Here is a 24,145-nt window from a genome sequence, read left to right on the forward strand (position 1 = left end):
CTTTCTAAATCCTAAACCAATACCTCCTCCTTAGATTTTGATAATTTCAGAATGCCTGGTATCATCATCATTCACAATCCATTAAATTCTGGTTATGTCGAAAGAATTTAGTTTATAGTCAGACCGGCCGGTCTAGCCAACCATACCGTTTTGCTCAAAATATCTTTATCTACACTTGCAAATAATGTTATCTTTAATTGCCGCCTAATTATTTTCAAATCCTTTACTTTTTACCTAATCAACCCATTTGAAATCTAAGATTACATTTTAGGTTTTACTAATGAGAAGATTCGCACGCTTTTTACAGTCATGCATATTAAAAATCAATCAGATCAGATTCTGTGGGATCGATCTGATTTTTCAGACAACTTTTAAACATTTAACTTGTTGTTGTTTACTGTTTTAGAAACTCAAGTATGTAATCTAAAGTACATATGTCGGTATTAAATAATGTTAGATCCGTGTAGGTGAAATAAGATGCCAAAGTTCCGTGTAAAAATAAGAAGAGTCACGTAACTTCTTAACCTAATTCTTGTAGTATTGTAGGTAAAAGATATACTCGAATTCTCGAAACAATTTTCCGTTCATGAATCTCGAAATTAGAAAGAAAATAATCTAGTGAATATAAGAAGAAAAAAAAAAACAAAAGAATCTTGGAATTCAAAAGGAGGATTTTTATAAAGTATTCAAAGATACTCTTAAAAAAATAGTAATGGTGGATAATTAATAGCAACTTGCATGACAAATTCGATTCTCTCTTCTCTATACATATCATATCATGCATTTTTAGCTTTACATATTGTTCGTCTAAACTAAGAATATTTGTGGCCGAAATCAACAATTGACAACTTATAACCTTTTCTTTATTGTCGATCGGAACTTAAAGTCTCGTACAACTAATAGTACATATTAATCAAGTATCAAACACACTTTTTCTTTTTTTTTGTAACATTAATTAAGTTTTACCTTAATTACGAATCATTCTTCTAAAACCAAAAAAAAAAAAAAAAAAAAAAAATCATTAGCAAAATTATCCCGATCGAAATCCATGATAAATACTCTGGACCTCTATCAAATCATTCTAAGTTTTTTTAAAAAGGAAATATATCGCCCTCTCTTCATGAACCGTATGATTTACAATACATTATGCATATATGTTCGAAGATATTTCAGACCATACTAATTTGAAATCGATGAATACTGGTAATGAATCAAAATTATAATGCGGTAATGCAGAATATATTCCTTATTTAATAAAAAAAACAAAATAAACCTAGTTTAGCTGATGTCCTAATATATAAATGTTCATTAATACTTAATATAACCTAGGGTTCGGAAGCATTTGAATTAAGAATGAATTTTGTTCATTATTAATTAATACGAGTGATTAGATCGAATCCAAAAGGTATGGAGGCGTAAACACAAGCATTTGATATATTTTTTACGTATCTTTCACTAAAAAATAGAGAAAACAAAAGCATTTGGAAAAATATTCTCAATACATATTGAACGTTTAGCCAAAGAGTGAATATTAATACCCACTCTAAAATCCCACATCATAAAAACAATGAAATAAAAGTGTATGGCTTATGTGGCCGAATTTTACAAATCTGATATGTATATAAAGTATTATTTATAAGAAAAAAAAAAAAAGATTCCCCACTTTTGATGGCTTATAAAAGGTGATGAACCAAAAACAATCAAAAATGCAGCAGCAACTGCTCTCTCCTTTATTTCTCTCTTCTCTGTATTTCTTTCTTATTCTGCATAGCATTTTTTTTGTGTGGGTTAAGTTTTGTGCATAGCCCTAGTCTTAAAGCTTAGTCTCCATAAGAGAAGGTACTAAGTCGTATATATAACAACTACTCTCTCTCTCTCTCTCTCTCTCTCGAAGTTGTTTTATTTTTGTATATATAAAAACTATATAACCGCCAATAGTCGTTAGTCAACTAACAGTATTTCAAAACTAGTGAGACCTCTGATGATAACTTTGATTTCATACCTACAAAACCTGCAGATGGATGTTCCACGGCCAGCTTTCAAATGTTTCGATGACGATGGCCGGCTTAAACGTTCAGGGACGGTTTGGACCGCGAGTGCGCATATTATAACGGCGGTGATTGGATCTGGTGTTCTATCGCTTGCATGGGCCATTGGTCAACTCGGTTGGATCGCAGGTCCTGCTGTGATGTTCTTGTTCTCTTTTGTCACTTACTACTCTTCCACTCTTCTTAGCGACTGCTACAGAACTGGAGATCCTGTCTCCGGGAAGAGAAACTATACTTACATGGATGCTGTCCGATCAATCCTAGGTATCTACAACATTCATTTCTCTCTGTTTTCCTATGTGCATGCTCTGTTTTTGCTCTGTTTTGTTGTTCTGAAATGCTCTGTTCCTGTCAGGTGGGTTTAGGTTCAAGATCTGTGGGCTTATTCAGTATTTGAATCTCTTCGGTATCACGATAGGTTACACAATCGCAGCATCTATAAGTATGATGTGAGTCTCTTTTTCTCATTCTGTTGGCACTAAAAATAATGATTCAAAAAGCCTTAAAAACTTGGTGAGCTTTGCAGGGCGATCAAGAGGTCCAACTGTTTCCACGAGAGCGGTGGGAAGAACCCGTGTCACATGTCGAGCAATCCATACATGATCATGTTTGGTGTTACCGAGATCTTGCTCTCTCAGATCAAAGATTTTGACCAGATTTGGTGGCTCTCCATTGTTGCTACGATCATGTCCTTCACATACTCTGCAATCGGTTTAGCGCTCGGAATCATTCAAGTCGCAGGTAAAATAAATGAAAACTCTTTAAGACTCTTCGCAAGAATCAACAAGACATTAACTAACTCTTATGGGTTTCAGCAAATGGGGTCGTCAAGGGAAGTCTCACAGGGATTAGCATAGGGGCAGTGACTCAGACACAGAAGATATGGAGAACCTTTCAAGCACTTGGAGACATTGCCTTTGCTTACTCATACTCTGCTGTACTTATCGAGATTCAGGTAAGATAAAGTGAAATAGTATAAAGAGTCTGACTATAAGATTTTTACAAAAAAAAATTGACATATCTTGTGGGGGTGGTGTGGTGTTTTCGAGTAGGACACTGTAAGATCTCCTCCAGCGGAATCAAAAACGATGAAGAACGCCACAAGAATCAGCATCACCGTTACAACGACGTTTTACCTGCTATGTGGTTGTATGGGCTATGCCGCTTTTGGAGATGCAGCACCGGGAAACCTTTTAACCGGTTTTGGTTTCTACAATCCGTTTTGGCTTCTCGACGTGGCCAACGTTGCCATTGTAGTCCACCTCGTAGGAGCTTACCAAGTCTTTGCTCAGCCCATTTTCGCCTTTATTGAGAAACAAGCTGCGGCTAGGTTTCCCGACAGTGACTTGGTCACCAAGGAACACGAAATCCGAATCCCCGGTTTGAAATCACCGTACAAGGTCAACGTTTTCAGAACGGTTTACCGGAGCGGGTTTGTGGTTTTGACCACCGTGATATCGATGCTTATGCCGTTTTTCAACGACGTCGTCGGTATTTTAGGAGCGTTAGGGTTTTGGCCTTTGACGGTTTATTTTCCGGTGGAGATGTATATAAAACAAAGGAAGGTTGAGAGATGGAGTATGAAGTGGGTTTGTTTGCAGATGTTGAGCGCTGGTTGTTTGATGGTCACGTTGGTCGCAGGAGTTGGTTCCATCGCCGGAGTAATGCTTGACCTTAAGGTTTACAAGCCGTTCAAGTCTACTTATTAAACAACACCATGATGAAGTTCAAGTACTTGAAGAAGAAGGTGTTGGAGGACAACAGACAAAGATACAAATTTGGTGGCTAATTTTAATATATATTTCATTTGGGGAAATGTGAATAATGTAAAAGTTTCTTCGTTTCGTATAATTTTTATCTTGCGTTAATTTATATACATATATATCATGTGTTCTGAAGGTAAAATTAATATGTTGTTTACTTAAAAAAAAAAAAAAATTGTGAACCAAATATGGATTTCAAGAAAAACAAACTAGTGAGACTTTATAAATAAAATTATGTATCAGATAAATTATATATTAATAACTCAGATTTGATGTCATTTGTTTTTTAAAAAAACATCTGAACATTCTATTGATATACATGAATTGTGGTCACATAGTTGCAACACAACACCTTATTCGAACCAAACCATTAAATTAAAAAGGGAATTTGGCTAAGAATGCCATTTTGCAGAAATTTTTTTTTAGAAATGTCAGTTTAGTTTAGGGCTTGTTCAAAATGCCAGTTTCTATGTTTAAATATGGAGGAAATGACGAAAGTACCCCTGCATTAAAAGAGGAGAATATAAGCGAAGATATGTCTTCTCATTTAATGTGGTAGTTTGCGAAAAAACATGTCCTCGCATTTAATATGATCAATTCCGAAAGAATGATGTTTGTGGGTAGGGGGCGAAAAAGCTAGAATTGCATTAATTGGGGTTAAAAATGTTTTCCATGTTGCTGGAAAATGTCCACCGGTTGTAGACCATCCCTAGTGCGGGCGTCTTCAGCAGACCTACAAAGTATGAGAATGGACCAAACAAGTCACATAATAATTGATCAACCAAATGCATACTTGCAGGAGTTGGAGGTGGACAAGAACCTTGAATTTGGGTTGTGGTCCATCATGTGAGAAGACCTGCAGGGTGGACAACGTTGCATTCTTAGAACCCGACAACAAGACAGAAAAGTGATAAGAGATGTAAACACGGCAGACAAGATTATGGGATTTAGGATCTGGTCCATCGGGCAACCACTTGATTTGATAGAAATGGTTATAAAGCAAGGACGGAAAATGTAGTTTAGGTGGACAAGTATGTGGGTTTTGGTATGTGGTCCATCTGCTGAGATGACCACATAGAGTGGATAAACAAGAACGAAAGAATAAAGTATGGTTGGACATACATTGACTGTTGTAAGTTGTGTAACAGAGGTGGGACAGTTGCAGTGACTGCATCGTCGTCAGATCTGCAACATGACAGACATGTTTATGGTGGAAGGCGATAGAGAAGTAGGCGTCTCTTCAATCGGATTGTCGATGATAGAGATTAGAGAAGAAGAAGCGATAGAGAAGAAGATGAAAAGACGATAGAGATGAAGAAGCAAAGAATTCTGCGGAGAGAGAGGAGAGAGAGTTTGCAGTTTACGAAACCATACATTGGTTTCTTTTTTTTTCAATGATATATATATTTTTTTAAACAGTAAGATGAATGAAAGGTTTTTTTGTCTTCTTGCAATTGCTTTGTGGCAGACGGAAAAAGAAAATATCAACAATGGCATTCTTTAAAATATTTGCCACTGTTCATAGCATAATCAGCAAAATTCTCATTTAAAAATGTGACATTCAAAAAGTCAATGGAAGATACATGCTAAGGGGAGCACTAAACAGCAGAGGACAAAAGTCTCTCAGATTTAAAGAGCTCATGCAACCAAACCGGGAAACCCATCGCCATATAAGATTGAACACGAGAGTCCCTAGAAGCAGTTTGAACTATGAGAGAAGCTCTTATGTTTGCACCAGCACCTTGATGTTCACTCATCAACATTCTCCAATCTAAGATGTTATATCCAATGCCAACTTCATTTAAGAATAATATTGATAGGAGAAATAAGGGCCAAGCTTTTGGTCATGCATCCCTAATAATAAATAACTAGATTAGGACCCGCGGTGTACCGCGGGACAAATTATTTATAACTAAAACATTTAAATTATAAGTTGTATTTATAAGTTTAAACCATATAATACTGAAATACCATTTATTTTTTATATAATATTTATTAATCAATTTAATTAGATATGTCTATTCTCGGAAACTGATAGTGTTAACAAAATAATGAAATGATGTTTTACTCGTTTAACACCAACTTAATGATATTTTAAATTTATATAAATATCAATAAAACCCGTCCCGCTATATAACTCCGTTCCAAGATATTTTAACTCGCAGTACTATATAATCTTAATTTTTAATATTTATTGTTTTGTATTGTAAATATTAGATTGAGTTGATATGTTATTTATTAAGGTTGTAACCATTTACATTTTATAAGATTGATGCTTCTTATAAAGTTTAAATATTTATATTACTTAGAATTCTTAAAACGGTTGAGTATTTCTAATATTTGAATTTTCTTAAAAGTTTAAATATATTATTATTATTTTAAAGGTCTTCTGACCTTTTTTAAAAGTTGAAATATTTGTAATATTTATATTACTTATAAAGTTTTTTAAACTTTATAAAGTTGAAATATTATTAATATTTTTAACATTTTATAAAGTTTAACTTTCTGAAAAACATAAATATTTATAATATTTATACTTTTTATAAAATATAAATATTTATAATATTTAACTTTTTAAAAGTTCTAAATATTTATAATATTTAACTTTTAAAAAATCTTTAAAATAAAGAACCGGAATATACCAAATAAAAGTCTTTTAAGTTTGAATGTCTGATATATCAAGCTTTCTACTCATTTGTATTATGAATCTTTTTGGTCTCTTTTATAGCATGACTCTGAACTATTGCCCAATTTTTTTAGGCGATGTAGGATATTATACCCGTATTTTTTATTCATCTATTGAGTAATTATGTAATAGATGTCCATTTTTAAAAATTTGTATTACATCACATGCATGAAAAAATCACAATTTTTATTAACTAAATATATTATAGAATAATTCAAAATAATTTAAATATAACTTTAAATAAAAATGAAAGGGAATCATTGAATGAAGTACAAAGATTTCCTTTTTTTTTTAAATCTTACTTATAATTAACTTTGAATTTTTGGTAACTAATATTAAAGTTCATACATTAAATGTAAAAAAATTTCCAAAAAGTATTTTTGAGCAAAAACTGCTGCAAAAATACTAGTATAGATCTATTACGAAAATTGAGGGGAAATAAAGCAAGAAAATGTTGGGAATGGAAAACTCGTGGAGGAGACATGACGAATCATTAGAAAGTTTAGAAGATGCGACTTGGAACTGAAAAATGGTAATAGCATGGAATCGAATCTAAATGACATATCGATTTCGAATAATTAAGAAAGTAACCCGACACATAAAGAGAAACACTAAAAGAGCAATTTGGATGGTTTTGCTTCAAAGAGGAGAATCACCCAACTAATCAACCAATAGAATTTTTCTTCACTAACGACAAAAAAAAATACTACTAGGTTGGCGGATAATATAATGTAGGATCTTCTATTTTTTTGTTTGACTTCGGATTTTGAAGTATTACCGTTACTATTACATAAAAATACATAACTTTAATTTTCTTTTTCGTTTCCCTTTCACTCATACATAATTTTTTTTAAAATAAAGTTAATACTGTTACTATTATCTTATTTAGTTTTGATACTCATTTAAAATATTTAATTATATAAACACTCAACGAATATTGAATTTTTTCTTCAATTTTCACATATTTTTAGAATACTCGTAACACTAACTATCTCAAACATACGAAACAAAAAAAAAAAACATCTTTTGAAAAAAAACAGAAGCTTTAAGAATTGAAAAACAGAGAACCAGAAGAAGACATTATTGTGGTGAAGGAAAAAAAAGTACCGACACTAGAGACTAGTACACGGTTTACAGTTTATAACTCCCCAATGTAATAAAAAGAGTCAATATAAGGAAGCATTACAAGTTACAAACTAAAAAACAACAACAAAAAGCCAATCCCAAACTAGATAGACATACTTTAGACCAAACCTCAACCCAAAAGAAATCATTTGAAAAACCTTCGAACCCAACCGAAGTAAAAGAGAACCGAGAAAAAAAGAAAAGGAATTGTTTCAAACTCAAATTCGTACACGCTTGACATCAGTTTGTGGGACACTGATATCACCTCCATTCCCTTTGTTTGAACCATCGGTTAGACCCTAACAAACAAAACCACAAACAATCACTTATATACTTACTTAATCATTGAAAACAATCCAAGATCTTGAAAGGCTTGCTTTCATCTGGTTAAACTTTATTAGAAACAAAAGAAAAAAAGAAGCTTACAGTTTCATCAGGCACAACCGCATATCTCTCTGAAGGTGACACCCAGCTTTTCCCTGGCAACAAGCCCATGGAAGAATTGAAACATTAGATCACTTGTTGTATTGTTTGACGAATAGTTAAAAGTGGTGTTTCTATAAATACCTGAAGACGGATCAATATTAGAAGATTCTATATGTTGTCCCCTTGCTCCATCCACGCTCAGTGCCTCTATAATCTTTGGAAAGTTCCTATTATACACGAAACCAGATATCCATTTCCCATTATCAATGCTGGGTATTGAATGAGATAGTAAAGCAACGATTTTGGTGGAAACAACGATCTAGATGGCCAACTTTCTTATTTCAGATCATACACCATGATATGCAAATTAGAACACACAGATTTATGAGCGTCTAGATGATCACACTTTTACCTGTCAACGGACTCTCCAATGCCGAGCTGTCCATTTGTACCTCTACCCCAAGCAAACACATTATTTCTTTCAGTGACAGCCAAAGTATGTCTCCATCCACATGAGACTTGAACTACTTTCTATGAAGGTTCACAAAAATATGTGTGCATTAGAAAAGAACCAAGTTTCACAAACAATGTAACAAGCTGCTTGGTCATTGTACGACAACATACCTGATCATCGGGAAATCGCACTTGCACAGGAGAACACTGATCAAAATTATTGCCGACTCCTACTTGCCCAAACTGCAGGTTAGAAGAGAGACAATTAGATGCTTGTTTTATTCAAGATGATATACGGATTTTGTTGCTTTCTTAAATTACCATCCAACTGCATGCATAAAAGAAACTGAATGCAAATACCAGATGAATGTGTTCTGATATAAAGTCCAGATAATAACTAAAGACAAGAAATTTTGGACCTTATTCCAACCCCATCCATATAGTTTTCCATCTGAAGTCAATGCCATTGTATGTCTCCAACCTCCCGAAATCTGAAGAAGAAGAAAAGTAAAAAAAAAAAGTCCAAAAGATGTTGAACCAGACGAACACAACCAGCAGAAGCATATACAATGAGCCAAGTCTTCTTCAGCAGGCAATAACTCTCAGAAACTTTACCAACTTTATTCACACAGCTAGAATAAGAACAATTATAATCCAAACATCATTGCTATCCCATCTGTTGGATTATTCAGGTGTACAAATATGTATTTCAGGACGGCTATATAGAGTCTAAGTGAAACCTGGGAGATAAAACTGTTGCCCAGTGCTTCCAGTTTGTGAGGAACAAGGTGATCCTCCAAGTCTCCATGTCCTAGCTGTCCATATTTGCTCCATCCATACGTGTATAATGCTCCAGAGTAGGAAACTGATATTGTGTGCCGCCATCCACAAGCAACCATGGACATCTTCTCACCCTAAAGTTGTAGAGCATCAGAAAAAGTTTCAAAGTAAAAAGGCGACGATGAATGAACTATACTTGATGTCTCCCACTGTTCAGATTCTGAATATCGAATGCCTGATAATACACAATATAAGTTTTTCTTTGATCAAAGGATTCTAAAAGTCTTATGGTCCCTTCCCTGAGACCCAGCAAGTGAAACTAGATGGCATATATTTGTGACCTCATCTATCTATACAGCTAAACCAGCATAGCGTAGTGCATTGTCTAGGGCAAGGCTCGTTTATACAATCTTAAGTTTATTTGATGTATACTGAATCTCAAACGAAAGATTAAAACAAGTGGCAGGTACTGAAAACAAATAAAGAATCAGAGTCAGATAGCTTACAGCAGCAGATGTAACTCTTTCAGGAACCAAGCGGTCATTCCGGTCACCTAATCCCAAATTTCCATATCTACCCCATCCCCATCCATAAAGATCACCATCTTCTGTAACCGCAGCAGTGTGTTCTGCACCAGCAGCAACCATTTTGATTCGTATTCCCTGCACCCATTACAAGTTTGAAGTGTTGGATGTAACATAAAGGATTAACCAAACTAACTACATAAACTCACGGTCTCCGATCACTACATCTTCTAACTTACCTAGTCAGAGCAATTATAAATAGATCATGTCCTACCTTCTATCTGTGTTTGCAGATAGTAAAAGGCATAGTTGCAGCTATTTATTAGACGGCCAATAGTTACCACTTTTACATTCGGTAACTTGATTTTTATGATGTTGAAGACATCTCCACCAAATGTGGACCCTTAATTAGTAAATAGTAACAGTCATATTTTTTATCAAGTTGCATAAATGGACCCAAAATTCTGAAGACAATATACTAGTAAGTTCAGGAAACTACAACGACAAAAAAGATGTGAACATTACGGTAGTAGAAGAATATATAGCGACACAAACCTCAAAGGCTTGAATCTTCCGAGGTACTAGAGAATCTTCTGTGTCCCCCAGACCAAGTTGACCATTCTGGTTGCGCCCCCAACTTTATAGACGGAAAAAAAAGTGTCAAAGGCAATGTACACTATAACTTAAATATACTTGAAGTACTTGAAATGAGATGGCTGAGCTGCAATGAAGAAGAAGAAGAAGAAGAAGAGAAAAATAGAAATACCTCTGGACCTCTCCGTCCATTGTCACAGCCAAACAATGACTATCCCCACAAGCAATCTGCTTTATGCGAATACCGTGTAAAGCTTTGATTGGCAAAGGAGTAAACAAGTCGCTAGAGTTACCATGGCCTAATCTCCCAAAATCACCCCTGCAGAAACAAAACAGATGGGAGGGAGGTAAAGAACATACGAAGGAAACAAAAGCATAGTAGTGAATGAAGAAGAGAAAGGAAACAAACCATCCCCAACTGTAGACCTCCAAGCCAGATTGAGAATAAGCAACAGTGTGATCAGCACCACAGGTAACGGAAACAATTTGGTGACCATCTAAGGCACTAAGCTGCGTTGGAGAAGGTCGATCCTCTGCATCTCCGTGACCTAACTGCCCATCCTCTCCTCGACCCCAAGAGCAAACAATGTCACCAGCTACAAAATCAAAAAACAAGTGGCTTCGTCTAAATTAAAAAGAAACACAAGAGAATCTGAGTTAGGGGAAAAAAAGGTCAGTCAGATCAAGAGAAATCGAGAAGAACACAGCCGTGTGATCAAGAGAAATCAGTAACCGACAAATCAGCGAAGAGGTAGAGAGAGAGAGAGAGAGAGACGTACAGAGGAGAGCGACGGAGTGGCTAGCACCAGCGGAGATGATAAGAACCTTACGAGGAGGAGCCGTAACTTCATCAGCCACCATCTCCTCCGCCATCGATCACAAACAGTTACAAACTCAATCGAGCAGATGAAGAAGAAGAAGATTTTATAATTTTTGTTTGTTTGAAAAAAGAAAAAAAAAAGTATGAAATTTCTAATTTTTTTTTTTGATAAATTGGGAAATTTTGTAGCTTCTCTTTCACTATCCTCTTAAGAAAGAAGAAGAAGAGAGGAGAGAGAAGTGACGACTGACGAGTGAGCGGTAGATAGTAATAAAGGCGCGATGGAGATTTGCACCTGTCACTATTTTTTGACCTTTTTTTTTACCGTATTTGTGGTGAATTTGTTTTTTTTTTTTTTTTTTTTACTATTTGTCGTACAGGCTTTTAACAAAAGGGGGTCCCTTCTTCATATAATAAATCCAAATACGGACCTCACCTGTAACGTTTATTAAATATATATATACTTTTTAAAAGGAGAAAAAATTTAATTGAGAACCGTTTCATTTACATTCGCATTAACTATATATTTTCTTGTTGATTCATTTACTCTTCTCTTTGAATTTTAACGTTAAAGAGAGAAAATTATGCCATAATAAGATAACTTATGTTTTAATTGTCTCACTGATGATGAGATTCTGCATTCAGTTGATTTTTGTTGTACGGGATACAAATTTAATTTATCAAACGTAACTGATCATCAGAGTCGATCGGCCCTTACGCACAAGCACATCATGCATGCATCGTAACTACATGCAATGGACACATACTTTACATCACATATATATATCGTTATTAACTTTGAGTTTTGAAGTGTGTTTTTTTACCCATTCGCACGTACGTGTAACGCGAATAGATCATATAATCACAATCATATGAACCTAGTCATGTACACGTGTGGAAGTATAGAGAAACTGCTCGATCAAAATATTGTTTTCTTGAAAAATCATCATCCAAATGTGACATATTCAATTTTGTCTTTTCTCTATATATTCAAAGTGAACATACTCTATATGTAATGTTGTAGCCTTGTTTTTATTCTCTTTTTTGCCAAGGTTACTTTATGTAAAGTGCTCTCTTGTAATTTCTCTTCAACATTTCATTTCTAATGATATTTACATTCTTTGCAAAAAAAAAAAAAAATAGTATATATATTATATCCAAAATGCATATATACATATTAAAAATACACAAACATACGGATGAAGTTAAAATATGGAAGAATATGTTATGAATGAATTTCTTGTTTCATCCGAATTAACTAGACCCAATTTCATCACCCTATATGAACTGAAATAAAACCAACATTATATATGCTTGTCAGTGACAAGTTGTAACATCTTTAGTAAGAAAATTAAATGAATGAAGATATTTTTGCGCATTGCCTAATACATGCATCATATGTATTGTCCTATTTTGGCATTTAAGTCAACGAGACAAAACTCTTGATCGAGATAGTCTCTAATGTTGACATTTGTTTGTGACCTCTTTCAAATGGCTTCGACTCATCTCTCTCACACTGTCACACACACACACACACATATTTGTTGCATTATCTTTTAAAATTATAATCATATGAAATAAACGTCATTATTCAGTTTTGTGGAAAAATTAAAGTGGAGATTACATGCGAAATCATCTACAATTCAAAGCACGGGACTCAAACAGTTAGAAAGGTTTTACTAAAGAGACAAGATTAGACACCTACAATAATTTAGGCTAGACATGAAGTGCTACAATTACTGTTTATAGACTTTTTATGCACATAAAAATAGAAAAAACATTGTGGTGAGTTCATGTCGATGATTGTCGATGAACAAAGTACACAATAGGAAAAAACCAGCACCCACCCACATGGGTTGTGCATGGTTCTCTACAACATTCCGATACAAGGGTCAAGGTTAGATAACATTTCAGGTATTTGCAGAAAATGTTGTAACCATATCGGTGATGAAATGGGGAAGATCATGTGATGAAACTATTTGGTTGACAGGACAGTTAACTTTAAGCTTTATTAATTACTTGAGATGCCCCGTGACAGACCCTTGGAGCGAATCATCCATAAGATACTAGAGGTAGCTTTAATGTGTTTGAGTTTGTGCCATTTGAGAATGAAGCTGCTTCACGCTCCTGCCAGATTCGTTCTCTGTTTAGAGAAAAAAAAAACATTATTAGTTTAGCACTCGAGAAAAAAAACGAAAAAATTGCAATAAATACTTCAAAGTGCAGTGAGGAACCATACGATAGGTAGCATCAACCACCACTTCATATTGTCTTTCACAAGAAGACATACATTCATCTGAACAAATTGCTACACTATTCGGCATTTAATAAGCTTTCTTGTTACTTAGAATTTCTTAACCACAGAAATTTCTCATGGATAAGATTCCTCCAGTACTGTCAAGATCCCAAAGGAAAACTATAATGCCCACATACACATAACTTGACCCACAAACTTCCATTTGACTAATCTACCAGTCAGCACTCAGTTTTGATATCTCTACACCCTCAAGATTTAGGCTAACTTGACAAAACAGAACAAAATCTTACCGCAAGATCTTAAGTTAAAACAAAATCTTTTGGAGAACATTGCAAAGTGATTACTAGGAACCAATGTTCAAGAAAGCGCTAGGCGGTATCTGGGCGGTGACCCATTGCCTAGAACGCTTTGTCGGGACCTAGACGGTTTTTAGGCGGTTTAGGCGTTTACAACATAAAGTATTACATATATAAAATTATACAAAAATATATGTTATAAAAAAAATATATAAATTATAAACAAAAGTAAGAAAATACATTTATTTAAGTTATATTAACAACATATAAATGTTTATAAATACGTATATAGATATAAAACATAATAATTTAAATATATGTAATTTAAAAATCAAAAATAAATATTAAAATTAAATTTATATAATCTTAAACGGTTTAGGCGGTTATCTAGACGTCTGCTGAATGCCTAGCGCTTAGACGGCGGCTAGACGGGTGTCTAAACCGCTTTCTTAAACACTGCTAGGAACATACAATAAAATAGAGGAAGTCAAATGGTCTGCACCGCATTTACTCCAGTGATAAGCAATAGTCCCATCAATGGCCGTGTTCTTTGAGGCATCCCTTCGGCTCTGTGTTTATTTTCAAATGTCAAATCAATCAATACTGATTCTGTTATCCAATCACCTTATCAAAACCGAAGCACAAACATTCCATTTTCAAATCGAAACAGAGTAATCTCACCACTAATTAGGTTTTATCAAACCGGCTTAAAGGCGGTTTACTTTGGTTTTGATTTGAATTTTCGGTTTAAATAATACGTTTAAGAACTAAAAAAATAGGAACTAAATGAAACTGAAGCTGGTTAGTATTTCTTCATCTTCCATCCATAACTTGAATAAATAAATGTCAATCCTACAAATGATTTTCTTCATTTCTTTTCTCTACATTTGCTTCCATGGTCCTTTCTGCAAATAATAATGATTAATCACAACAACTGTTAAAAAAAACTTCATTTCAAGATTCTTCTTTTCAGCTATTTCCAAGACTGGTCAGCAATTCGGTTGTTCGTCATTGGCATCCATAGCCGACTTATCCATTTCATCATCAGAATCAATCACATTTTCAAAGTCATAATACGGATGCGCCTGCAAATTTAAAAACCGAATGTATTTATCAAAAAAACACAAAGAAAAAAACTCACACCGGTTCATTACAAGAATGGTGAAAATTTTAGTTACCTTTGGTCGCGGTTTAACAGCTTCGAAACTATGAAACTGAGGATCAGAGAAATCAGGAGCCTGCAATATAATATATGCTCCTTTGTTTTTGTACCTCTCTTCTGTTGCCTACACAACACACAAAGAAACAAAAGATTAACTTGATCTGCATCTTATGATTTTTAGAAAATACAAATTGCGAAAGGTGTAAAATACATACTTGGAATTGTGGATAGTCTGGTGCACTGAAAATAGTGATAAGCTTTCCAGATTCGACAGTGTGATCTATTGTATATCCTTTGTCCATTCCACCAAGACCAGTTCTCTTCTCTCTAGCATCTGGACCTTCATGTGATCTGATGATTAACTGCATCAACAATAAGTAAAACATTTGATCCAAAATCAGTATTTGGGAAACAAACCAGTATCAATATTTTTTAGTTTGGTTTCACCTTTAGTTCGTATTTCTTCAAAAAATCCTCTGTGCAATCAGGACCCCAAAGAAGACCAATGCCTCTCTGTTCATTTGGGGAAAGGCCATGAGTCATTGAAGGGTCAGACCATAAAACATCCCCAGGAATCAAGTTTGAACCTTCCCAAGGAGGATCAAGAACTGATCTTCGAGCTTGCATTAACTCATCTAAAGTACCGAGTTTCAAGGAGCTCGGCTCAGGTTCTAGAAGAACTACCCGACGGTTCTTTTTCCCCTTAGTTCTCTTAGGCAAGAGTGGGCTTCGGAAAAGCCCTCCATGTGCTGTATAAACACGTCCTGCAATTATGGAAGCCAAAGGGAGACCTTCAAAGCAACCTAAACATTTGCGGTACACATGTTTTCCCTTGTCACCGTATTTTGTAAGCACTTCCCTTTCAAAACCGTACATGGATGTACAATACTTTGATTCATGATTACCACGGAGAAGGTAGACTCTATCCGGCATTAAAACCTAAACAAACCAAAAACAAATAAGCTTTTAGGAAAGAACTAAGATTTGAACCATTAGCAAAATAGATAATTAAGTTTAAGAGTTAACCTTCCAGGACAAGAGGACAAGGAAGGTCTCGAGTCCCCAAGCACCACGATCCACATAATCTCCGTTGAAAACATAAACCCGGTTTTGACAAGGAAAGCCAGTATCTTTCAATAGGAAGAGAAGGTCATGGAGCTGACCATGAATGTCACCAACGACAACAACATTGGATTCAGAATCAAGATCATTGATATGAACACAGTTACGCTCTTTGTGGAGGATTTTGGAAGCGGTGAGGACGAGAGAATCAAAGACGTTGACTGGCAATAGTGAAGGTAACTGGGAAGGAGGTAGATTCCATGAAGACCATTCGAAAGACGACATAAGCCCATGTACCCACTCGTTCGTGAGTCCACCTCCATTTGGCCATATAATGGGAGATGGTGGAACAGGTTCCATTGAAACTAAAATGGAAAGCTAAAACTGTAAAACACAATTCATAAGGATTGGTAACGGCAAGTATTTAATACCAATATATATATATATATATATATATATATATATATATATAAAATCAATTCAAACCACAGATCACAGTATTGATTAAACTAAAGAAACAAGCAAAAAGGAAGGTGATCAAAGACATAATTAAAGTTTGAACTTTTTTAGCGATCAAAACATGATTAAAGTTTGAACTTTTTTTTAGCGATCAAAGACAGCAGAAGATAGCTAACTGAAGAGCTAGAATATAAAAAAAATCGAAACAAAGCAACAACCTTTAATCGTTCAATCCATGAGAAGATAAATTGGATCTTGATATATATATATTCGTACATCTTTAAACTCAAGAGAAGAGCAATCGAATCATGCCAAAGTAGTGTTATCAATACTAAAAACCGAAAGACCAAACACAACAAAGAACAATTCGGAATAGAGTGAGACTCACAGGGTTAAGATGTGGAGACAATTCTACAAGATTCCAAGCTTCGATCTTGGACCTAGCTGTCCTTGAGTTCCGTTCCGTCGTCGAGAACAAGATTTAGGATCTGTCTGGCTTTAGATTTCACTACATGCTCTCAAACGATGACGTTTTCGAGCCAGCCAAAGTAATCAAATCAGACTCATCCCAAACCGGCCGGTTTTATTATACTTTAACCTAACCTAGATAGATAGATAGATTTATTATAAAACGCTTACTTCGATTTCGGTTTTTGATTTTTCAGTGTGGATGAAATCAATCCGGTTCAGTCGGTTCGATCTCAAATTAGATAGTCTCGGTCCGGTTTGTGTATTTCGTCTTCAACTGATTTTGATTACTTTGGACAAAACTGAAAAGGGGAGAGAGAGAGGAAACAACAAAAATTGGACTTGGTTTGAAATTGGAGAGAAGCAATTTTGGGAATTTAAGAACTTAATCGATTTCGTCTGGATCTTGCTAAATCTGCTCGTCGAATTGTTTGATTGTGTTAAATTGTTGGAGTCGACGGATAAGTGAAGAAAGAAAGATGGGGAATTTGTTCGTGAAGAAACCACAGATCACGGAGGTTGATCGAGCGACTCTATCTCTCAAAACCCAAAGACGCAAGCTTGGTCAATATCAGCAAAAGGTCTTTTTTTTTTTTTTTTTTTTAATTCTCTCTCACTTGTTAATTTCGAATTTTACTTCTTCTCTTGTTTTGGAATCTGAGATCAAATGGATTGTCATCATCTTGTTTTGTTTTGTTTCATTCAAAATATCCTAATTGTTGTCCAATGGATGATTTTGATTGTGTGTGTTTTTAGTAGTAGTGATTGAAAAAGCCTCCAGCTTTTGACTTGTTTTGGTTCATCTCTTTGGTTTAACCAACCTCCATCTTCTCAAATTTGGCTACTTTTAGCTTGAGAAAGTGATTGAAGCGGAAAAGGAAGCTGCAAGAGACTTAATCCGAGAAAAGAGAAAGGACAGGGCTTTGTTAGCTTTGAGGAAGAAACGAACTCAGGAAGATTTATTGAAGCAAGTTGATCAGTGGGTCATCAATGTTGAACAACAAGTAACTCTTTCCCCCCCCCCCCTTTTCTGTTTGTATCCAGCATCATCTCTTTGTGATGCTTCATTATGGCTTTTCAAAGAGACGTATTTCTCAAACTTTCTTGTGAATTATTTCAGTTGGCAGATATTGAACTTACGAGCAAACAAAAGGCAGTGTTTGAGAGCTTAAAACAGGGTAATAGTGCTATTAAGGCCATTCAAAGCGAGTTGGACCTTGATGATGTTCAAAAACTAATGGATGATACTGCTGATGCTAAAGCTTATCAAGATGTGAGTCAAAAACTTTTGGAATCTTATCATTTAATGTGTTGCGTTTATGATTCAGTATTATGTTATCCGCTTTGTTAGAATTTGAATATCTTCATTGTTGATTCCCTGGTAAACAGAGAAGTTCATTAGCAGCTTCCTACTACCTCTTTTTACATTTTGTTCTGAGCTGTCTAGATTGAGTCGTTTAGTCGAGCTTTTGTGTTTGATGATTATAACATTTTTGAATATCAGGAGCTGAATGCTATATTGGGAGAGAAACTATCAGAAGAGGATGAAGAAGATATATTAGCTGAATTTGACAACCTAGAAAGTCAGGTATGTTTTGTTTCATGGCTTTTTTTATAAACAAACTTGTTTATTATTCTCTTTACTAGATAGAGAGACTCATTGGTGATGCATGTTTTGCTTAAAGCTTATCGTCGATGAGATGCCTGAAGTGCCTACAAAGGAGTCCGAAGAATCTGAGAAGCTGGATCTTCCGGATGTGCCAACAAAAACACCTGTCGCTTCCAATGCGGAAATCAAACCAGCTGAATCCGTCACTAAATCAAAAGGTATATCCTTTGGTCTTCTTCTTCTTCTCCTAGTTAGGACTTGTAAGGACTAGAGTCAAGACATAATTTGTTTGGTCTGTTTCTTTCCCGTGCAGTTCTTGAAGAACCTTCGCCAGCTTGAGCTAGAAGAAACTGATCAGCAAGACGGAGGATTTTATCATTCTTTTAGCACTTTCTTTTGTGTGTCTTTATTGCTCTTGAAGTCACTGTCAAATTTGTATATTTGGAATCCTATTGTGTTTTAATCGAAAGTCAACATTCACTAAATACTTCCCAGGCCTTCATCTGTCAAAGACTGTACAGTCATATCTGAACATTCTCGCAAATCCCTTATGTTGTAAGAAGGTGGTTAAATAATGAAAAACTAGATTATGGTAAGAGTTTCCGAACATCTCTTATTTTATTATCAACCAATCTTAGGGAACCAAATATGTTCACACAATACAAAAACCAGTTTTGCCTCGTTTGTCTGAATCTGAATCTCAATTTGTTTGGAAAAGCTGTTTGGCTTCGATATCCTTGAGTCTGAGAGTGACGGCTCTCTTGTGTGCATCTAAACCTTCGATTTCAGCCATAGTCGCCACGTAAGGACCAAGGTTTCTCAGACCTTCCTCTGTCAAAGATTGTACAGTCATGAACTTCAGGAAAGAGTCGAGAGAGACGCCACTATACATTCTTGCATATCCGTATGTTGGAAGAACGTGGTTTGTCCCACTCGCATAATCACCAACGCTCTCTGGAGTCCATGGTCCTATGAAAACAGAACCTGCGTTCTCGATCAGTCCCTCCCATTTCTCAGCGTCTTTGACATTGATGATCAAATGTTCGGGTGCATACAGATTTGAGAAAGATATTGCCTGCAGAATTGAAGAGCAAACAATGATGTTACAGATGTTGTTTTGAGATAGTAAACAGTAAGGGTGAATCGTAAACGGAGGGGTACCTCAATCATATCTCGAGCAAATACTGTGAAACTGTGACTTAGTGCTTTCGAAGCAAACTCTCCTCTAGGAAGGCTTTTACACTGCTTGGCAATTTCTTCTTCAATGGCTTTGAGATCTACACCATCGCCTACAACAACAAGAACAACTTGACTATCTGGACCATGCTCGGCCTGGAGAAACCAAAAAGGAAATGTATAAGTTAGCCGCTCCTTGTAGGTCTGAAGAAAACAAATAAGGTGGAGACAAACTCATCTATCGAAATTTGCAACTTCTTTCACGGAAGTACCTGAGAAAGTAAGTCTGCTGCAATGTAAACTGGACTAGCATGTTCGTCAGCGATAACTAGAACTTCTGAAGGACCAGCAGGCATATCAATGGAAACCATTGCTTCGCTGTTCTGCAGTAACAGGAAAGAAAAAAAAAGTCAAAGAGTAGTCCAACAAATTAGGACCATTAGCAACTGAGGGAAGATATCTGTACTTGAAGAATCATCTTAGCCGCTGTAACATATTGATTCCCAGGACCAAAGATCTTCTCAACCTGCCATAATAATTAAAGCAAATTCATGTGTGGTTAGTTCGCAGAATGTTTGATGTAACCCACCGAAGCACATTAATCCTTGTTTTTTACCTTAGGACAAGAATCTGTTCCCCAGGCCATGGCAGCTATAGCCTGCAAATCGAAATTGAAATTTCTACAATCTTTAGAGAGAATAACAATCACCAGCATATAAACATAGGCGGAAAAGACCAACACAAACATACCTGTGCTCCACCAGCTTTGAGTATGTGAGTTACACCAGCCTTCTTGGCACAATACAGAACTTCCTGGAACAACACAATAAACTCATAAGCTAAGTAACAAGATCGCTAATTAAAAAAAAAAGTGAGTAATATCGAGTACTACCTTGCATATGCTACCATCCTTAGATGGTGGAGTTGCAAGGACAACTGTTTTACATCCAGCAATCTGAGCAGGCTGAGAGAGAGAAGATAAAGTAAGAAAGACCAGATTATCACAAAAAATAACAAGGAACAATGAACAAGTAAAAAGTAATAAACATGAGAGCTTACAATTGCAAGCATCAAAGCAGTTGATGGCAAAACAGCTGTTCCACCAGGCACATAAAGACCTACAGACCCAATAGATCTTGAAACCCTCTTACATCTGACACCCTAACAAAGTTAACAAGTGAAGAAGATTAATACATCATGTTCATGTGTGAAGAAGACTTAAAAACGTAATGAGTAAAAACTGAATTGACTTACTTTCATATTCTCAACGCTTTTCTCAGTTGACTTTTGGGCAAAGTGAAACGCATAAATGTTGTCATACGCAACATCAAACGCTTCTTTTACGTTGGAATCAAGCTGGAAACAAAAGGGCATCGATAGATACAGAGAAAGGAACATCATTTTCAGATATTCCAAATGAAACCTGGTTTTGGAAACTTGTATAAACAAAGTTAATCTACTACCTCAGGAATAGAAAGCTCGGACACATCTTCAACCACGTTGTTCAACTGAACTTTGTCAAATTTTTCAGTATATCTGAAACGTGTTGGCATAGAAGCAAATGAAGAAGAATGAAATGGAAAGACAGAGAGTAACTTCAAAAATAAAGAATTGAGTCACGCTTCACTTACTCTTTGACAGCAGCATCCCCTTTGCTACGAACAGCATCAATAATAGGGTTCACCTAATAACAACACAAGACGAGCGAGCTCATTGTCACCGGGTAAGAGAAGTCTCAACCAAGAGGAAGGAAGAAGTTGAAAAAAGTTTACAGTGGTGAAAATAGATGAGAAGTCAATGCGAGGGCGTGACTTCAAACTCTCAACTTGTGAATAACTAAGTTCAGATAATCTATACGACTTCATCGACGAGCATCTAACGTATCCTGTACACGCAACTCGAGAATTATAATTCGTTTATCTAAATAAACCCCAAAAATCAAAAATTGAATCTTGTAATCGAATCACCAAATCAATTAGCTTTCAAGAAAAAACCCCAGATGAACAAAACGTCGAAATCAGTATGAAAAAAGGAAATCAAATTGGAAAACGAGAGTGACCTTTCTGAGAAGCGTGAGTTGAAATTGAGATACGGGGGGACGAGAGAAGTGAAATACGAGACAGATTGAGTGACATCTAGATTTGTTTCACCGGATTGCTCCGTGTTTCGATTCAGTGTCGCCGGCGATTGAGTCTAATTTTTTTTCAGACGAGTTTGACTTTTTAGGGTTTAGTTACTTAACACACGTGTATTTTTATAATTTTGCTTTTATTATTTGGGCATATTTTAAAAATTGTTTAAAATTCTATAATATGTAAATTGGAAAATTTCCTTTTTTTTTTTTTTTTTTTCTTCTTGAACCTTATTTATATATATATATCAGTTCGCTCTCTAACCCTAGGAGATTGTTGTGTATCCTCTCGGATGTCATATGATGGATTCGTGTAATATTGTTCCGATGGAAGCAGAGCTGAGTCCAGGATCAATGGAGCAGTGGCTTTCGATGATAAAGGATGGAAATAACTGCGATAAAGGCAAACGAGAACGACGATCGGAATTGTCGATGAAGGTTAAGAAACATCTCTCGGCTCTTGGTTGGGTTTTCTCTTACTATCTCAAAGGGAATAAGCCAGAGCTGCGTTTAAAGTCTCCCAATGGAAGGTGGTTTTACTCTTTAGTCAAGGCTTGTGTCCACCAACACTCTCAACAACAACAGCAAATCGTTCCCAAACATGATGATGACTTGTCTTGCTCTCCAAGAAAACCTTCCTGTTTTGATGTATTGAGCCAGAAACGGAAGCAGAACAAGAAAAGGTCTAGGGTTGAGGATCTCGATATCGATACCACAGTTCCGGATAAAGAGAAACATTCGTCTGGTGAATTGATCAAAACCGCTCCAGATTTTGATGTATCCAAATCCAACCAACAACAGAAGAAGAAGAAGAAGAAGAAGAAGAAGAAGAAGATAATGAATAATAGAGTGGAGGATTGTGATACGGCTGCGTTTAATGGGGAGCAAGAGAAGATCAGACCCGTTGTCAATGTTGATGTGTTAAACCAACAACAGAAGAAGAGAAGGAAGACAGCGAGTGAAGAGATAAGGAGGCCGAGGGTTGAGAAATCTCTAAAGAAGATCTTACAAGTGATGGAAAAGAAGCAGCAGAAGAACAAACTTGACAAAGAGTCTCTAAGATTCTGTAGAAAAGATCGTGACCCGGACATGAACTGTGATGTGTGTTGTGTTTGCCACTGGGGTGGAGATTTGCTTCTCTGTGATGGTTGTCCTTCAGCTTTTCACCAAACTTGCCTCGGTATGTCCAGTCTCCCCGAGGAAGACATGTGGTTCTGTCCTTGTTGCTGCTGCGATATATGTGGATCAATGGAATCACCTGCGAACAGTAAGTTGATGACTTGTGAGCAGTGCCAAAGAAGATTCCATCTCAAGTGTTTGAAAGAAAAGCCTTGCTTTGTTTCCTGTAAAGGCTGGTTCTGTAGTAGTCAGTGCAACAGAGTCTTTTCCGCGCTTCAGAATCTCCTAGGATGCAAAATTGCAGTAGGCGACAATGGTGATTTGGTCTGGACATTGATGAGAGCTCCAAACGATGATGAACACTATGATTATGAGCAAATGTCCAAGCTAGAATCTGCTGTCGAGATACTTCACCAAGGGTTTGAGCCTACCAAAGATCATTTCTCTGGGAGAGACCTTGTTGAGGAACTGATATTCAGGAAAGACCGAAATGGCGTGGGCCGAGGATTTTACACGGTCTTGATAGAGAGAAAGAACGAGCCTGTCACAGTGGCTGCAATGAGGGTGGATAAAGATGTAGCCGAGATCCCTTTGGTGGCGACATTGTCTAACTACAGGAGAAGTGGGATGTGCAGATTGCTTATGGATGAGTTGGAGAAGCAAATGTCTCAGATGGGAGTTTGTAGACTGGTCTTACCGGCTGCACAAGGTGTTGTGACCACTTGGACTCAGCGTTTTGGTTTCTCGGTAATGGAAAGTTCGGAGAGGCTGGAGCTTGTGAAACATGGGATGCTTGATTTTGTTGGTACTGTCATGTGTGGTAAGTTTCTTCAGAAGGAAAGAAGAGAAGATGATTCAGCACAAGAGTCAAGCCTCACAGAATAACAAGTCTCCTGGTCTTTTTCTCATGCACTGTATGTAAGACTGGTATCAAGTAATGCGGAGAAAAATGTGTAGTAACAACAACTCTTGATGTCCATATATATAACTTGGCACATCTTTGTCTTTAGTAACATGTGTGAGTCTATTTCTTAATTAGACATGTGGGTATATCAAAATCTATTTCAAATGATTTAAATCCAACGATTGTATACAAAATCTTTAGAGAAACCAAGAAAATGTACTACAAAGAGTATTGTCTCGATGATGCTGACTCTCTACTTAAGCTTGCTCAATCTGAGGTATAA

At 36.0% G+C, this 24,145-nt stretch overlaps 6 protein-coding genes and 1 long non-coding RNA gene across 8 annotated transcripts; 3 read left to right on the forward strand and 4 right to left on the reverse strand.

The window, feature by feature from the left end:
- Nucleotides 1-1,562: 1,562 nt before the first annotated feature.
- On the forward strand, nucleotides 1,563-3,953 carry LOC104762527 (amino acid permease 4). The gene is made up of 6 exons (XM_019239874.2): nucleotides 1,563-1,839; nucleotides 2,018-2,312; nucleotides 2,404-2,497; nucleotides 2,575-2,789; nucleotides 2,864-3,003; nucleotides 3,101-3,953. Exons 2-6 carry the CDS (start codon nucleotides 2,018-2,020, stop codon nucleotides 3,755-3,757), a joined length of 1,401 nt encoding a protein of 466 aa, XP_019095419.2. The 5' UTR covers nucleotides 1,563-1,839; the 3' UTR covers nucleotides 3,758-3,953.
- Nucleotides 3,954-7,521: 3,568 nt separating this feature from the next.
- On the reverse strand, nucleotides 7,522-11,646 carry LOC104762532 (ultraviolet-B receptor UVR8). Its single transcript, XM_087499859.1, has 12 exons — nucleotides 11,179-11,646; nucleotides 10,809-10,995; nucleotides 10,572-10,718; nucleotides 10,361-10,442; nucleotides 9,788-9,943; nucleotides 9,242-9,415; nucleotides 8,921-8,992; nucleotides 8,673-8,744; nucleotides 8,461-8,579; nucleotides 8,190-8,275; nucleotides 8,049-8,101; nucleotides 7,522-7,921 (listed from the first exon to the last, which is right to left on the reverse strand). The coding sequence occupies exons 1-12, from the start codon at nucleotides 11,270-11,272 to the stop codon at nucleotides 7,841-7,843; spliced, it is 1,323 nt and encodes a 440-aa protein (XP_087355985.1). The 5' UTR covers nucleotides 11,273-11,646; the 3' UTR covers nucleotides 7,522-7,840.
- A 1,144-nt stretch (nucleotides 11,647-12,790) lies between these two features.
- Nucleotides 12,791-13,517, reverse strand: LOC147923133 (uncharacterized). Its single transcript, XR_015588159.1, has 2 exons — nucleotides 13,459-13,517; nucleotides 12,791-13,362 (listed from the first exon to the last, which is right to left on the reverse strand). It is a non-coding gene; the product is annotated as an uncharacterized LOC147923133 (long non-coding RNA).
- Nucleotides 13,518-14,580: 1,063 nt separating this feature from the next.
- LOC104762533 (serine/threonine-protein phosphatase 7) lies at nucleotides 14,581-17,055 on the reverse strand. Of its 2 annotated transcripts, none has more exons than XM_010485847.3 (6): nucleotides 16,844-17,055; nucleotides 15,961-16,380; nucleotides 15,382-15,873; nucleotides 15,150-15,296; nucleotides 14,951-15,058; nucleotides 14,581-14,857 (listed from the first exon to the last, which is right to left on the reverse strand). In XM_010485847.3, the coding sequence occupies exons 2-6, from the start codon at nucleotides 16,354-16,356 to the stop codon at nucleotides 14,762-14,764; spliced, it is 1,239 nt and encodes a 412-aa protein (XP_010484149.1). In that variant the 5' UTR covers nucleotides 16,357-16,380; nucleotides 16,844-17,055; the 3' UTR covers nucleotides 14,581-14,761. The 2 variants fall into 2 exon arrangements, with proteins under 2 accessions (XP_010484149.1, XP_010484151.1); XM_010485849.3 differs by having other exon boundaries at nucleotides 15,961-16,361; nucleotides 16,844-17,030.
- A 66-nt stretch (nucleotides 17,056-17,121) lies between these two features.
- LOC104763657 (vacuolar protein sorting-associated protein 20 homolog 1-like) lies at nucleotides 17,122-19,017 on the forward strand. The gene is made up of 6 exons (XM_087499861.1): nucleotides 17,122-17,504; nucleotides 17,775-17,927; nucleotides 18,044-18,196; nucleotides 18,428-18,511; nucleotides 18,609-18,750; nucleotides 18,846-19,017. Exons 1-6 carry the CDS (start codon nucleotides 17,403-17,405, stop codon nucleotides 18,869-18,871), a joined length of 660 nt encoding a protein of 219 aa, XP_087355987.1. The 5' UTR covers nucleotides 17,122-17,402; the 3' UTR covers nucleotides 18,872-19,017.
- Nucleotides 19,018-19,131: 114 nt separating this feature from the next.
- LOC104727018 (histidinol dehydrogenase, chloroplastic) lies at nucleotides 19,132-21,996 on the reverse strand. Its single transcript, XM_087499860.1, has 13 exons — nucleotides 21,768-21,996; nucleotides 21,481-21,593; nucleotides 21,340-21,392; nucleotides 21,172-21,244; nucleotides 20,963-21,064; nucleotides 20,768-20,869; nucleotides 20,601-20,672; nucleotides 20,459-20,521; nucleotides 20,325-20,366; nucleotides 20,175-20,234; nucleotides 19,981-20,091; nucleotides 19,694-19,864; nucleotides 19,132-19,607 (listed from the first exon to the last, which is right to left on the reverse strand). Exons 1-13 carry the CDS (start codon nucleotides 21,841-21,843, stop codon nucleotides 19,233-19,235), a joined length of 1,413 nt encoding a protein of 470 aa, XP_087355986.1. The 5' UTR covers nucleotides 21,844-21,996; the 3' UTR covers nucleotides 19,132-19,232.
- A 146-nt stretch (nucleotides 21,997-22,142) lies between these two features.
- On the forward strand, nucleotides 22,143-23,843 carry LOC104762534 (uncharacterized). Its single transcript, XM_010485850.2, has one exon. It carries the CDS (start codon nucleotides 22,143-22,145, stop codon nucleotides 23,841-23,843), a length of 1,701 nt encoding a protein of 566 aa, XP_010484152.2.
- Nucleotides 23,844-24,145: the final 302 nt, after the last annotated feature.

Source organism: Camelina sativa, chromosome 18, assembly GCF_030686135.1.
Source record: "Camelina sativa cultivar CO46 ecotype springtype chromosome 18, ASM3068613v1".
In the NCBI taxonomy this organism is placed as follows: Eukaryota; Viridiplantae; Streptophyta; class Magnoliopsida; order Brassicales; family Brassicaceae; genus Camelina; species Camelina sativa.

Bases quoted from the DNA above. Each gene is read 5' to 3' on its own strand.
- LOC104762533 (XM_010485847.3), bottom strand. From the start codon at position 16,356: ATGGAACCTGTTCCACCATCTCCCATTATATGGCCAAATGGAGGTGGA. The intron at 15,874-15,960 runs GTTAACTCTTAA...TGGTTTGTTTAG, and splicing joins TTGTCCTCTTGTCCTGGAAG to GTTTTAATGCCGGATAGAGT. The intron at 15,297-15,381 runs GTGAAACCAAAC...TTGTTGATGCAG, and splicing joins TGAAGAAATACGAACTAAAG to TTAATCATCAGATCACATGA.
- LOC104727018 (XM_087499860.1), bottom strand. From the start codon at position 21,843: ATGTCACTCAATCTGTCTCGTATTTCACTTCTCTCGTCCCCCCGTATC. The intron at 21,594-21,767 runs GTCACTCTCGTT...TTGCGTGTACAG, and splicing joins AACTCACGCTTCTCAGAAAG to GATACGTTAGATGCTCGTCG. The intron at 20,235-20,324 runs GTAAAAAACAAG...TTATTATGGCAG, and splicing joins GAACAGATTCTTGTCCTAAG to GTTGAGAAGATCTTTGGTCC.
- LOC104762527 (XM_019239874.2), top strand. From the start codon at position 2,018: ATGGATGTTCCACGGCCAGCTTTCAAATGTTTCGATGACGATGGCCGG. The intron at 2,790-2,863 runs GTAAAATAAATG...TATGGGTTTCAG, and splicing joins CGGAATCATTCAAGTCGCAG to CAAATGGGGTCGTCAAGGGA. The intron at 3,004-3,100 runs GTAAGATAAAGT...GTTTTCGAGTAG, and splicing joins CTGTACTTATCGAGATTCAG to GACACTGTAAGATCTCCTCC.
- LOC104762534 (XM_010485850.2), top strand. From the start codon at position 22,143: ATGGATTCGTGTAATATTGTTCCGATGGAAGCAGAGCTGAGTCCAGGA.
- LOC104762532 (XM_087499859.1), bottom strand. From the start codon at position 11,272: ATGGCGGAGGAGATGGTGGCTGATGAAGTTACGGCTCCTCCTCGTAAG. The intron at 10,443-10,571 runs GTATTTCTATTT...CCGTCTATAAAG, and splicing joins ATGGACGGAGAGGTCCAGAG to TTGGGGGCGCAACCAGAATG. The intron at 7,922-8,048 runs GTAAGCTTCTTT...TTTGTTTGTTAG, and splicing joins CGGTTGTGCCTGATGAAACT to GGTCTAACCGATGGTTCAAA.
- LOC104763657 (XM_087499861.1), top strand. From the start codon at position 17,403: ATGGGGAATTTGTTCGTGAAGAAACCACAGATCACGGAGGTTGATCGA. The intron at 17,505-17,774 runs GTCTTTTTTTTT...GGCTACTTTTAG, and splicing joins TTGGTCAATATCAGCAAAAG to CTTGAGAAAGTGATTGAAGC. The intron at 18,751-18,845 runs GTATATCCTTTG...TTTCCCGTGCAG, and splicing joins ATCCGTCACTAAATCAAAAG to TTCTTGAAGAACCTTCGCCA.